The sequence below is a fragment of the Mastigoproctus giganteus genome, chromosome 7 (assembly GCF_048544385.1).
Source record: "Mastigoproctus giganteus isolate SK-2022 chromosome 7, ASM4854438v1, whole genome shotgun sequence".
Lineage (NCBI taxonomy): Eukaryota > Metazoa > Arthropoda > Arachnida > Uropygi > Thelyphonidae > Mastigoproctus > Mastigoproctus giganteus.
The window spans coordinates 185,937,033-185,952,204 of NC_143581.1; the positions used below are offsets into that span (position 1 = coordinate 185,937,033).

Consider the following 15,172-nt stretch of genomic DNA (forward strand, 5'->3'; position numbering starts at 1 on the left):
CCTTCATCCTGCAGTGGATTGAAAATGGCTGATGATGATGATGATGAAGATATTATTCAAGGTTTAGATCAAAGATGAAATAATTTAGTAGCAGAGAAGAAGAAAAATACATGCTGTTGTTTGTAAAGGAGACACTGTCTTTCTATTCTATAGAATAGTATAAATTAGTCTGTTATCAAGTTGTTCAGGGGGTAGGTATGATAAGGTAGATTATGAAAAGTCTTTGGCTAAGAGCATAAACAATGCTCTTAGCCAATGACTTTTATGTTGCTATTCCTTGGTGTAAGACATTGCATTTTACTGCCTCAAAACACAGCTGCCACTTTTCAGACCATTGAAGCCTGTTCAAATCAACTTCGAGGAGCACTGCTTGGTACTGATCATTAACGACTCCCAATCTTTGTTTGCAAATTTTGACATCCTGTCCTTAATCCTTTTAATGATGTTTATGAAAATTGGAACCAACAGTGGCCCAAGAACTGATCCCACTTCTGATGTTGCACCAATCTCAAAAATATCCATTAATTGCATCTAGCAATCCCAACATTTTCTGGCTTGTATGGTAATCTCTTTTTAGGGACTGAGTAAAATGCCTTGCCAAAAGCCGTAAGCAGGGGTCGAGGTGTGGCACCCACACCACATGGAGGAATGCCGCCCCTCTATGTTACTAGGCGGTACTAGGTGGTAGATGACCCTCATCAACTGGTGCAATACCAACACTTTGCTTATTGGAGGCTTGAAGTGGTGGAACCCATGTTTAGTCTCTAGAGTTTAATTCCGGCCAACCTTTCGGCATCTCTTCCATCATGCAGTATGATTGATGACTTTTGAGATTATGATGAACATTGTGGCGAGATCCATTATTCCTTACACTTCGAGGGTACAGCTCTAAAATGGTGTTCGCAGGCCGGCCGCTAGTTAGTATACTGGACGGAGCCTATTGGTAACTCTCTGGAGGCAGTCCGAGTAGTGTGTGTGTGTGTGTGTGCGCGCGCACGCGCGTGGGGGCATTGTCGAGGCCACATTATGTCAAGGATCTGGGCATATTCTTACCATGTGTATGCCATATCCAAAAATTTCATTACTTCATACAGCATGTCCCACCCATTTTTTCTTACTGTTGAATACACCATGAATTGTCAAACTAATAGAGCAAGCTTATCTGCGAAAAGATCTAAACCTCCCAAACACTTCCTAATTCATTTCACAAATATACATGGTCTCAATTCTAATCTCAATGATGTCCATTTCCACTCCAAACCCCATGTACTTTTTCTGACAGAATCTCAGTTATCAGTTGATTCAACTACTGCTCATCTTAGATGCCCAAATTATTCGCTGTATGTACTTTTTCTGACAGAATCTCAGTTATCAGTTGATTCAACTACTGCTCATCTTAGATGCCCAAATTATTCGCTGTATGATTCCTTTTGCCTCAAAGGTGGTGCATATGTCCGTTCTGATATTCCCTGTCAGAGACTTGGTAATTTGGAATCTCCTCTCTTCGATTTTCTCTGGCTTAAAATCTCTCTACCTCATTGTGTCGAATTCATCTGTTGTCTCTACCATTCTCCCAACTCCATTAATCACTTGGAGCTCTTTGACTTCCTCTCTTTGCAACTTGACTCTCTCCAGTCCAACTTTCCTAACAGTGAGGTAATTTTCCTTGGTGATTTTAATGTTCACAACTCCAGCTGGCTTCTGTTTTTAGTCACATGGACTCAGCTGGTCGAGATGCTGAGGCTTTTGTAATTACTAATGACCTTGCACAGATTGTTCATTTACCTACATGAATACTGGACAATCCTAATCATACACCCAACATGCTTGATCTTTTTCTCACAAACAACCCTTCTAAGTACACGGTCGAAGTGAGAGGTCCTTTAGGCACTTCAGATCACAACTTGGTGATTGTCTCTTCTCCAATGGAACCTTTATCTCATGGCTATTCCTAGCCTCGTGTTGTTTGGAATTACAAGAATGCACAATGGGATGACCTGCGAGATTTCTTTTCTTCTTTTCCTTGGTCAGATTACTGTTTCAAAACTTCTGATGTCAACGTTTGCTCTGATCATGTTAGCGAAATTATTCTTGCAGGAATGGAATCCTTTATCCCACACTCCACTTTAAAATCTCGCCCTTTATCTAAACCTTGGTTTTCCAATAAATGTGCTAAGGCTGTTCAAGAGAAGAATGTTGCATATCGTATTTGGCTTGTTTCTAATTCTTCAGCTTCATTTTCTGCCTACACCAAAGTTCGCGACAATTGTAAAGCAGTTATTAATCAGTCCAAACTAGAGTTTGAACAGGCTAAGAGTAGAAAACTTGCTTCTTGCCCTAATGGTAGCCGAGCATTCTGGTCTCTTGCCAAAGCTATTGGCCACAACTTTTGCCCATGTCTGCTCCCACCTCTGTCCAAACCAGATGGTTCTGTTGTCACTTCAGCCAAGGATAAAGCTGACCTGCTACCATCCCATTTTTCTTCCAGCTCATGTATTAATGATCTTGGTAAAACACCTCTCACCATTCCCAACACGCTCCATTCAATGTCTCCTGTGGTCTTCCGTCAAAAGGATGTCAGAAGGATTTTGACGAATCTTGATGCTAAGAAAGCTCCAGGTCCAGATGGTATTTCTCTACTTGTTCTCAAAATCTGTGTTCCTGAACTTACTCCTATTCTTTGCCACCTTTTTTCACTTTCTTATTCCAAAGGTGTTTTTCCTTCTGCTTGGAAATTTGTTCATATCCAGCCAGTTCCAAAAAAGGGTGACAAATTCCTCCCATCCAGTTATCGTCCCATTGCAATTACTTCTAATCTTTCTAAAGTAATGGAGAAATCCATTCACCGCCAACTCTTAAACTACCTAGAAACCTTCCGTCTCATCAGCGATCGCCAGTATGGATCCCGTCAGTGTCGATCCACTGGTGATATTATGGCTTATGTTACCCCTTTATGGACTAATTCAATGGAAAGGTTCGGTGAAACACAAATAGTTACTCTTGATATCTCAAAGGCTTTCGATCGTGTTTGGCATAAAGGTCTTCTAAACAAACTTTCATCTTATGGTTTGCCATCTGTTTTTTGTAATTGGTTATCCAGTTTTCTCTCTGATCGCTCACTGAGGGTGATGGTAGATGGCTCTCTGTCTTCTAACTTCTCCACTAATGCCGGTGTCCCCCAAGGTTCTGTTCTTACCCCCACTCTTTTCCTCTTGTATATTAATGACTTTTTTCATTGACTGAAAATCCTATCCATAGATTTGCCGATGATAGCACATTGCATTCCACTTTCCATTTTGAGAAACCTTGCTATGCTCAATCAGCTTCAACTTCTCAAAAATCTGCTACCAATTCCTTAAATGCAGATCTTCAGGTAATTCTCCAGTGGGGCAAAGGCAACTTAGTTGATTTCAATCCTTCTAAAACTCAGTTTTGTCTTATATCTCGCAAAAAGGATTCTTCTGCTCCTATGCTTATCTTTGGTTTGGTGACACTCCGATTTTTAGGCAAAATGATATATCTCTTTTGGGGATTACCCTGACTTCTAATCTCTCTTGGCACAAGCACATTACAAATATTGCTTCCTCTGTATCTAAAAAACTTGGTTTTCTCTTTCGCTCTCGGCATTACTTTTCTTCCAAACAGCTGTTCACTCTGTACAAATCGCAAAACCGCCCTACCATGGAATATTGTTCCCACATCTGGGGTGGTGCCCCCAAAACCTCTCAGGCTTCTTGATTCCATTCAGAAGAGGGCAGTTAGGTTAATTAATGATTCATCTCTAACAGAGTCTCTCCACTCGCTTTCTCATAGACGCACTGTTTCTGCTGCATGCCTATTCTACAGATACTACCATGGGCACTGTTCTTCTGAATTGGCTTCTATAATTCCCGCTCTCTCTTTCAAAACAGTCCGAACACGTGCCGCCACCAGCCAACATCCATTTACTGTCCAACTTCAAACCCACAGAACCAACTTTTCATCTTCCTCATTTATTCATTCAACTGCCGTTTTCTGGAACAACCTTCCTTCGTACGTATTTCCTGAAAATTACAGTCTACAGAAGTTCAAGTCCAATATCAACAAATATCTTCTTTCATCTTCTCAACCTCCAACCCAAGCACGGTACTAAGTACTATAGCTTCTAATACCTCTCATGTTTGGGGGTTTACATAAAAAAAGAAATAAATAAATAAACTAGGCCAAAATTGTACCCTACATCCAGCTTATGTGTAATTGTGTCAGATTAGTTAAATTGATTTTCCCTTAACAAAAACATGTTTTGTCTTTCTGTATGCCATCTCTATCAAAATGTCCCTGGATTGCATTCTTAATCATTGCCCCTAAGATTTTCCCTACCACTAAAGTTAGACTAACCTCAACTGGTCAAAATTGTATATATTTAAGCATTTAATATAATAATTAGATACCCAAATGACCTTTCCCATTAATCTCTTAGTGTATATGCTCATTCATGACTTCTAAGATAGATACACAATTTATTATAATAGCACAAGAAAGACAGCACCATAATTTTTTAGAACCATACCTCTGATATGTTACCAAAAGGCTATAATACATAACTAAAATTTAATTTGACTACTTACAGACTGCTATTTCTAAAGCATCTACTTTAGATGAGGTTGAAAGGCTAAATCATATGCTAAAAGCAGGACAGATTCCTGGAAAGGATGCTTCAAATCGCAAAGGAGCAACAAGTGAGTTCATACTTCTCTTTTCTTTAAATTACACCACTGCATGGTTTTCGATGTTTGTATAGCTGTTTTTAACTCAGTTTTGTTTTTGTTTTTTTGTTTTTTTTTTTATTTCAGAAATGTTATTTTTTTCTATCATGTACCATTTTTACACAAATCACTTTAAGTTGATATTATAGTTGATCTATTGAATGTATTAAGTTGGGAGTAAATGCTGGGAATTTGTAAACTAAATCTTCACATGGTAACGCTCCGTTCAGTCATTTGTTTCTTGACCTCGAGGGCTCTATGCAGCAGTGTTTATGTGTCAGCTGAATTTATTTTTGAGGTTATCATGTTAAACTTGTGCTGAAAAGTGAGTAAAATGTCTTCATTCAAATGTTTGAACAATCTTAACTTATTTTGTTATATTTGTGGACATTACGTAGTCCTCAAGCAAGGACAAGTTATTACAGAATTTGTAAAAAAATGTATTGTGCTTATTTTGGAGTGAAACTCAGTGACCAAGATAAATAGTGGGCTCCACATAAAGTTTTCCAAACCTATGTTGAATTATTGAGATGTGGTAAAATGGTAAAAAGAAGGCTATGCCATTTGCAATTCCCATGATTTGGCAGGAGCCTACAAACTGGTGTTGAGGACTTACTTTTGCTTATTTAATATAGAAGTATACAATGCAAAGAGTAAGGAGGGCATTGTGTATCCTAATATTCCATCTGCCATTAGACTAGTCCCACATGGAGATAACTCGCTGATTCCATACTCTCCACTTATACTGGACAATGGCAGTAGAAAGTGCTGAAAGTCAAGCTTCTAAAGATGAAACTGAAGTCGACATGCCTGAAGACATTGAGTCCAGCCCCCAGCTGGTTTCACAGCATAAATTTGTTGATCTGATAAGAGATTTAAATTTTCCAAAGGAATCTGCAGAACTCCTTAGTTCTAGACTTAAGTAAAAATATCTTCTAGCACGTGGGATGTTTTTCTCATGGTACAGACATCAGGAACGGGAACTAGTCCCCTACTTTTCTGAGGACGATTCTGTGGTTTTTTGCAGTAATATAAATGATTTAATGAACTCTTAGGAATTAGTTACAGTCCTACACAGTGGAGACTTTTTATTGCATCAGCCAAATAAAAAAACATTTTGTTTTAAATAAATAAATAATAATAATTAAAAAACTTCCATTTAAGCCACCCATTCACTCCTAATTCTTGTCTAGTTCTTCCTTGAACTTATTTAAGGTGTAGACCTCCACTGTGACAGCTGGAAGTTTGTTCCAACTATCAACCACCCACTGTCTAAAGGCAAATTTCCACACATCTGTTCTACAATTGTCTTTCCTCAATTTGAATTTGTCCTCTCAGGTGAGTAATCTGAGCAAGAGGAAGAATCCCATCAGTATTGAACTTGCTCAAACCATTCAAGGCCTTATACACCTCAATTAGATCACCTCACAGTTGTCTAGTCTCCAGACACTGCAATTTGCGGAACTTAAACCTTTCGTTACTGCAGTTGGGAGAACGGTAGAGACAACAGATGAATTTGACCCAATGAGGTAGAGAGATTTTAAGCAAGAGAAGATCGAAAAGAGGAGATTCCAAATTACCAAATCTCTGACAGGGAATATTGGAATGTACATATGCACAAGTACCACCTTTGAGGCAAAAGGAATCATACAGCAAATAGTTTGGGCAACTGAGATGAGCAGTAGTTGAATGAACCGATAACTGAGATTCTGTCAGAAAAAGTACATGGGGTTTGGCAGACTTGCAAGTGGAAATGGACATCATTGAGATTTGAATTGAGACTATGTATATTTGTGAAATGAACTAGGAAGTGTTTAGGAGGTTTAGATCTTTTTGCAGATAAGCTTACTCTATTAGTTTGACAATTCATGGTGTATTTAATAGTAAGAAAAAGTTGGGGGGAGGACATGCTGTATGAAGTAATGAAATTTTTGGATACGGCATACACATGGTAAGAATATACCCAGATCCTTGACATAACGTGGCCTCGACAATGCCCCCTGCATTCACACTACTCGGATTACCTCCAGTCACTATCTGGCAGAGTAGAGGTAGCAAGATTATACACTAGCTGATCCAGAAGCCTCCTGAACAGTTACCAATAGGTCCAGGTCCAGTGTACTAACTAGCGGCCAGCCTGCGAACACCATTTTAGAGCTGTACCCTCAAAATATAAGGAAGATTGGATCTCACTATGATGTTCATCATAACCTCAAAAGTCATCAGTCATACAGCATGATGGAAGAGGTAGGGAAGGGCTGACCGGAACTTAGCTAGGGAGACTAAACATGGGTTCCACCACTTCAAGCCACCAATAAGCAAAGTGGTGGTATTGCACCGGTTGATAAGAATCATATACCACCTAGTTTTGCCTGGTAACACAGAGGGGCAGCATTCCTCCATGTGGTGTTGGTGCCACACCCGACCCCCTGCCTACGTTGGTTCACACCTGGGTGGTCACCCACCATTTGCATGGAGGTTATACCCAGGATTACTAAAAGTCCCACCATCGTGAAGGTGCAAGCACAGGATTTGGCTGTCACAGACTGTCCGGACTTTGTCGAAATTGGGTCCACTTGACTTGAATGTCACCCGAATATCAGTTCCATCAGCATTTTAATTTCCCAGGTAGCAAGTACAACTTGTTTGGCATATCTGAGAGAATATGTGACAACCTCAAGGACCCTCAAGGCTACCATTAGGGCAAGAAGCAAGTTTTTTACCCTTAGCCTGTTCAAAATATAGTTTGGACTGATTAATAACTGCTTTACAATTGTTGCGAGCTTTGATGTAGGCAGAAAATGAAATTGAAGAATTGGAAACAAGCCAATTATGATATGCAACGTTCTTCTCTTGAACAGTTAGCACACTTAATAGAAAACCAAGGTTTAGATAAGGGACGAGATTAAGTGGAGTGTGGGATAAAGGATTCCATTCCTGCAAGAATAATTTCACTGACATAATCTGAGCATCAGAAGTTTTGAAACAGTAATCTGACCAAGGGAAAGAAGAAAATAAATCTCGCCGGTCATCCCATTTTGCATTCTTGTAATGCCAAACAATACGAGGTTGGGAATAGCCATGAGATAAAGGCTTCATTGGAGAAGAGACAATCACCAAGTTGTGATCTGAAATGCCTAAACGACCACTCACTTCGACAGTGTACTTAGAAGGGTTGCTTGTGAGAAAAAGATCAAGCATATTGGCTGTATGGTTAGGATTGTCCGGTATTCTTGTAGATAAATGAACAATCTGTGCAAGGTCATTAGTAATTGCAAAAGCCTCAGTATCTCAATGGTAATTGGGTATCCAGTTTTTTCTCTGATTGCTCACTGTGGGTGATGGTAGATGGCTCTTTGTCTTCTAACTTCTCCACTAATGCTGGTGTCCCCCAAGGTTCAGATGCCGCCTCCATAGCCAGGTGGGAAAGCAGCAGTGCGTAGTTTTGCGAGCTTTGATGTAGGCAGAAAATGAAATTGAAGAATTGGAAACAAGCCAATTATGATATGCAACGTTCTTCTCTTGAACAGTTAGCACACTTAATAGAAAACCAAGGTTTAGATAAGGGACGAGATTAAGTGGAGTGTGGGATAAAGGATTCCATTCCTGCAAGAATAATTTCACTGACATCCTGGTCTAATCAAGAAGCGTAGCACACGCTTCTTGATTAGACCAGGGTTCGAGCCCGTCACCACCAAATACGGAGGATACGGAAAGGTCAGGGAATGACGACTGCATATCCCGGAGCAATATGGCCTTAGTTGCTAATGCTCCTAAAAACCAAATAACCCGAGGTTCAGTTATTTCCCCCACTCTTTTCCTATTGTATATTAATGACCTTCTTCCATTGACTGGAAATCCTATCCATAGTTTTGCCAATGATAGCACATTTGCATGCCACTTTCCATTTTGAGAAACCTTGCCCTGCTCAATCACCTTCAACTTCTCGAATATCCGCTACTACCAATTCCTTAAATGCCGATCTCCAGATAATTCTCCAGTGGGGCAAAGACAACTTAGTTGATTTCAATCCTTCTAAAACTCAGTCTTGTCTTATATCTCGCAAAAAGGATTCTTCTGCTCCTATGCTTATCTTTGGTGACACTCCGATTTCTAGGCAAAATGATATATCTCTTTTGTGGATTACCCTGACTTCTAATCTTTCTTATGACAAGCACATTACAAATATTGCTTCCTCTGCATCTAAAAAACTTGGTTTTCTCTTTCGCTCTTGGCGTTAGTTTTCTTCCAAACTGCTGTTCACTCTGTACAAATTGCAAATTTCTAGATTCCATTCAGAAGAGGGCAGTTAGGTTAATTAATGACTCCTCTCTAACAGAGTCTCTCTCCACTCGCTGTCTCATAGACGTACTGTTTCTGCTGCATGCCCTTTCTACAGATACTTCCATGGGCACTGTTCTTCTGAATTAGCTTCTATAATAATTTCCACTCTCTCTTTCCAAACAGTCCAAATCCGTGCCATCACCAACCAACTGTCCAACTTCAAACTCCCAGGATCAACTTTTCATCTTCCTCGTTTATTCATTCAACTGCCGTTTTTTGGAACAACCTTCCTTCATACGTATTTCCTGAATTAGTCTACAGAAGTTCAAGTCGTCAACAAATATCTTCTTTCGTATTCTCAATCTCCAACCCAAGCACGGTACTAAGTACTATAGGTTCTAATACCTCTCATGTTTGGAGTTTTCATAAAAATAAAAAATAATCTGCCCTCACTTGCCTAATCTCCTTTGTGACTTGATTACAGACTAGCTTATATCTACCATAGTTTTCTGTGTCACCTTATAATTTATATGCATCTCATGCATTTTTCTTCTCTGCCACAAGTCTCATTAGTTCATCTGCCATCCATTTAGGCCTAAACCTTGAATAGTATTTCTTAGCTGAAACAAAAATCCTAGTAGTTTCCAAGATTACTTCTTGGAATGCTTCCCATTTAGAATTTTGCCGTTGGTAACATCATCAGTTGGTTCCATTGTATAGAATTTAAAAACTTTCTGAGACCACTGTAGTCACCCTTATGAAAGCAAAAATCTCTGATGGTAGTTACATCTTTAAGTAAATCCCACATCAGCACACTGTGATCACTGCCACCTAGTGATTTCTTTATCTGCAGATTCTTAATGCATGAAAAATGACTGCTGATAATCAGATCAAGAGTATTACTCCCTCTAGTTGCCTCTCAAACATGCTGCCGTAGGGAATTATCATCCAATTAACCCACAAAAGCCTTGCTAGTGTAGGAATGACCAACCCACAAATTTCAATTAATATCTGGGAAGTTAAAATCCCCCATTACAAGACAATCTGATTTACCAGCCCACTCTATTTCTCTATACAGTTGTTTATTGTACTCATCAGTCATTAGGCCTATAACACACTCCTACTCTCAGTTTTGCTTTCCTAGTGCTTATGCACACCAAACTGACTCAACATTGCACTGTCCACCCATGTCGGCTGGATGCACTTCCTTAGATTTTGTGTTTCTTAACTAACAGAATAACCCCTTCTGCATTCCTTATATCTGTGTGACACGTCTCTGATATTCCCAACAATATCTGCCTTTGATGTCTTGACCAACACCTCAAATTCATCAAATTTATTTACTAAACTCCTAGCATTGGTGTATATGCAAGTATACATACACCTGTTCTTACTCTTAGTTATCCTAACACAGAACATGTATTTACCTGTTCCATGATGGCTCCCAGTAGTCCTGGAAATCCCCAGCACTTACTTTGTCTGGGGCATGATTTCCATTTAAATACTATTTAATTGATTAACTATGAAAATTAATAAGGTTAATAAATTTAATTGACAATTCTATGCTAAACTAATGCAGTGATACATATTATGCTATCTAGTTCTTACACTATCAAGTTACACTATACAGTAATGATTACAATGTTAAATTAGTTATATCCTTAGCTAAATACAAAAGATATATGCTCGACAAATGATTAAAACACTGCTATTCTTCTGCACTTTTGCATTACGTTCTACGATATTCATGCCAAAACACTGATACAATAGCGGTATGAGCAGTGAGTCGTAACTTACAAAAATCACTAGTTAAATGTAAAAATAAGCTAATGAACACTACTAAGCCTATTTAATATTTTTGCAAAACACAATTTAATATGTTAATTAATCAAGAATACAGTAAAAATATCCTGAATACTTATCCATTTGCAGGAGCTCAAAACTTTATTGACTGTTCACCTCTGCAACCGATAGCCACCAACAACAACTTGATATACATGTAGAAGTACAGCAGCCATCCACATTTTTCACAAACCTTTATCCTTCTGAACCACATAAGATCACAGAAAGTGAGCTTAATGACCTCATCAGGGATATCAAACTGCCGAAGAATAAGGCAGAGCTTTTGGCTTCGAGGCTACAACAGTGGAATCTTCTAGAATCTAGATCATTCTGTGAAAGTAACAACATTTTGTACTCAAAATAAAGACATAAATTCTATCAAAGAACGTGAACTCACTGGATGTTGATGGTCTAGTGGCAGCAATGAACATGAGGCACATTCCCGAAGAATGGTGACTATTTATAGACACTTCTATAAATAGTCACCTTAAGGTGACTATTTATAGAAGTGTCTATTTATATAACCTTAAGGCTGTGTTATTACACAATAGACATATGCTGCCTTCAATACCTCTTGCATATGCCATCCACAAAAAAGAAACATACGCAAACATGGAGAACATCCTCTTAGGTGTACACTACCAGAAGTATGAGTGGCAGATATGTGGTGATTTAAAGATAATTGCCATTTTATTAAGACTGCAAAAGGGTTACACTAAGTATTGTTGCCTTCTCTGCAAGTGGGATAGTTGTGCCGATGATATGCACTACAAGTAGAGGAGTTTGGCCTGAATGAAAATCATTAATACCTGGAATGAAGAACATAGCATTTGAACCTCTGGTAAATCTAAATAAAGTTTTGTTTCCACCACTCCACGGCAAACTGGGGCACATGAAAAATTTCATGGAGGCTTTGGAAGTGAACGGTCCTGCATTCAGATACTTGCAAGAGAAATTCCCAAGACTTAGTACACAGAAGATTAAGGCAGGTGTTTTCATTGGTCCACAAATAAGGCAACTTTTCAAAGATGAACAGTTTGAATATGTCCTTAGTGATAGCAAGAAATCAGCATGGAAAGCTTTTTAAAATGTTTCTATTGGTTTTCTACGAAATGTCAAAAGCCAGCAACTGGAGGCAGCTTGTGGAAGAACTCGTTACTTCTTACGAAAAACTGGGGTGCAACATGTCATTAAAGATGCATTTCTTGCACTCACCAAGATTTTTTTCTCGCCAAACTATTGTGCCATCAGCGACAAACATGGTGAGTGCTTCCGTGAAACACCATCAAAGTGAAATGCAAAGGCAGCGATGGAATCAAGATACAAAAGCAAATTGAGTGCCGCCATGTTAACCGATTATTGTTGGATGGTGAGAAGGGATGCTCCTGAAGCTGAATACAAACAAAAGGCGAAAAGGTCCAGTTTTTGACACAGGTACATTCATAGCTACATCTTACTGCTATATAAATAAAAAATACCTTGTATAAATATAAAAAAACTCCTTTTTTTGAAAACAAGAGCCAATCTGCCATTTTAAGCACTATTTCCGTGTTTAGCACCCCAAAATCTATGAAGTAAAACTCATACACAGGTATTCTTTAAAACTCTCAAACTAATTTTAAAACCCGAAAGAGTAAAATGTTTCACATTTTGCTTTACCCCCTTAAAATTATCTTCAGTCAAGGTTATAATTAGCCAAGTTAGCCACACAACATGCAAATCACGTCCATAACAAGATATGACCCAAAATTTGTTGGGTCATATCTTGTTAATACAAAGTCTTAATGACTTTGTATTGAGCAGTGAATAAATGTATTGAATATAAATGAAATGTCAAGTAGTGTTTGGAAGAAAAACTTTGGATTAAATTTGGTATTAACTAATAGAGTAGTGTTAATTTCTAAAGATATAAATAGTGAACTTTTATTTTTATTAACTCTCCTCTCTTATTGAATGTTTTTCTCATAGATTCTAAAACCAGTGAGGGTGGGGAAGAGGAGATGGATACAAGTACCCCTATAGTGAATGGAAAGTGAAGTGATTCTAAAGCTGTTCAATTGTATATATTCTATGAGCTATGCCATCATTTCATTTGTCGGTGCTCATAAGCTGCAGTCGTTCATTTCATATAAAATAAATGAAGAAACAAAACTAAAAACTTAAGTCTCCAAGTTATTGTTGATAATTTGAGGTAAAATACTTCATTATTCATTAATTTACTACTGTAAAAGTACTGGACTGCTTTCATCCTTATGTTAAACTTTTATTTAATGCTGTAAAGTTCTTCAGAAGATTTTTTTAATGTTATAATAAAAATTTATCGTACTTTTATTACTGGTTTCCGGACTGTCACTGGAAAATTTATTTTGTAGTATTGTATTTTTTTAAAATATGTCTGAAATAATTTTACAGCCAGGTTCACATTATGCATTTGCTGAAATAAAAATAACAGACATAACATCATTAATTAGCTATTTAATTATATATATAATATCGGTGTAGATACACCATAGTTAACCCATAAAACTATACTACATATGTGCTATAAAGGCATTGTTTTAATTATATCTCACGTTGTGGCTACCTTCACAACGGGATACCTTGCACTGCTTCGAATAAGTTTAGTGTCCCGGGTCACATTCAGCTCGCAAGTCACCACCTGCTCTTATCTGTAATCTGGGAAAACAGCTATATGAACACGTTTTCAGAAAGAATAAAAAACAATTTCCTGAATTTGATTATACAAATAAAAGTAGGTAATTATCAAAACAATAATGGGAATGGGTAATTATTAATTTTTAGTTGATAATAACAGTGAAGTTTTGTATAATCTAAAAAAATATGGTTGAGATTAATATGTACATTACTGTATTATTATTTGTCCGGTCCGTTAAATTGAGGGTTTACTGTAATTAATTTAAACCCATTTGGAATTATGCCTTGTGCATTTAGTCTTTAAATAAGTTATTTAATAAACAAATATGAAATGTTAACAGCTGTAAAGGACATCTTCTCGATATACTGTCACCATGAATATAACATGGATGCAAAAAATTAAGACTGTTACTTGGTGTTGTTAGTATTAGAATGGCTAAATGATGCAAGTAGCTAGGTTTTTTCTGCATCCGGGATTTTAAAAAAAAAACCTTCTCCTCATCACCAAAAATTAATTGCCCAGTTCCTCTTTAAATGTTATAAAACTTTCTTTCTCTACCACCTTGTAATTTATTCCAATAATTCCAATAACACTGCTTGAAGATAAACTTGACAAGATTTAGCCTTCTGTTACCCCTTAAAATATCATTTGTGGAAGGAAAATAAATGGCCTGGAAAACTGATGTTGCTACAGATATTTCAAAAGCTGAAAGGGTAAGAAATGTATTATGTGAAAATTTGGACACTAACGTTATTTCAAGTGTAGTGCAACCACCAATTTCTATGATGGTAGAGATCCATCATATTCCAGATCAAAAGGAATGCAAGAGAAGGAATGTATGAAGTATGGCTTCGTGCCTAATATGTTATAAAAAAATGGCTAACCAATGAAAAACTTGCATACACAGCATCCAGAGCTAATGAAAAATACTGAATCCTTTTCAAAAAACACATCCACGCCATACAAGGTCTGAAATCTTTCATGAAGAAACATGCGGCAGTTCCTTGTAAAGCTTTAAGAGCATCATTGGAAGTTTCATATTTAATAGGAAAAAATTTTAAATCACATACTATTGCTGAATCTTTTGTTATCCCTGCTGCTATAAAAATGATTTCAATTATGCATGGAGAAAAGTACGGCAAACATTTAAATACTATTCCTCTATCCAGAGACACAATCTCGCAGCGTATTACAATTATCATGGACAACGTAAAATTCATTTTATTAAATCGATCGAGAGAAAGTTCAATTTTTTCAATACAGTTAGATGAATTCACAGATATTTAAAACCTTTCTCAACTTATTGTATATGTGAGATACTGCTACAAGGGAGATATTTTAGAGAATTTTCTATTTTGCAAAGCTTTGGAAGGAAGAACGACGGGCGAGAAGATTTTTGACGTTATAAATATTTTCTTTCCAACAAATAATCTAACGTGCAACAACTGCTTTGCAATTTGTACTGATGGTGTGACTGCATTAACAGGATAAAATAAAGGTTTAAAGGGCAAAGTAAAGGAAATTGCTCCAGATACAGTTTTGAATCGTTGCATTATACAACATGTAGGGAAGCATTAATAGAAAAGAAAATTCAAAGTGATTTGCACTAAGTTTTGAAAGATGCGATAAGTGTGATCAACTTTAT

At 37.5% G+C, this 15,172-nt stretch overlaps 1 protein-coding gene across 1 annotated transcript in view; it reads left to right on the top strand.

The window, feature by feature from the left end:
* U2A (small nuclear ribonucleoprotein polypeptide A'-like U2A) overlaps positions 1 to 13,126 on the top strand; it is a 119,586-nt gene extending 106,460 nt beyond the window's left edge. Inside the window, exons 7-8 of the mRNA XM_090377240.1 lie at positions 4,610 to 4,718; positions 12,840 to 13,126. Coding sequence (XP_090233366.1) covers positions 4,610 to 4,718; positions 12,840 to 12,907 — 177 coding nt within the window. The 3' untranslated portion in view covers positions 12,908 to 13,126. The remainder of the gene's footprint in view (positions 1 to 4,609; positions 4,719 to 12,839) is intronic.
* Positions 13,127 to 15,172: the final 2,046 nt, after the last annotated feature.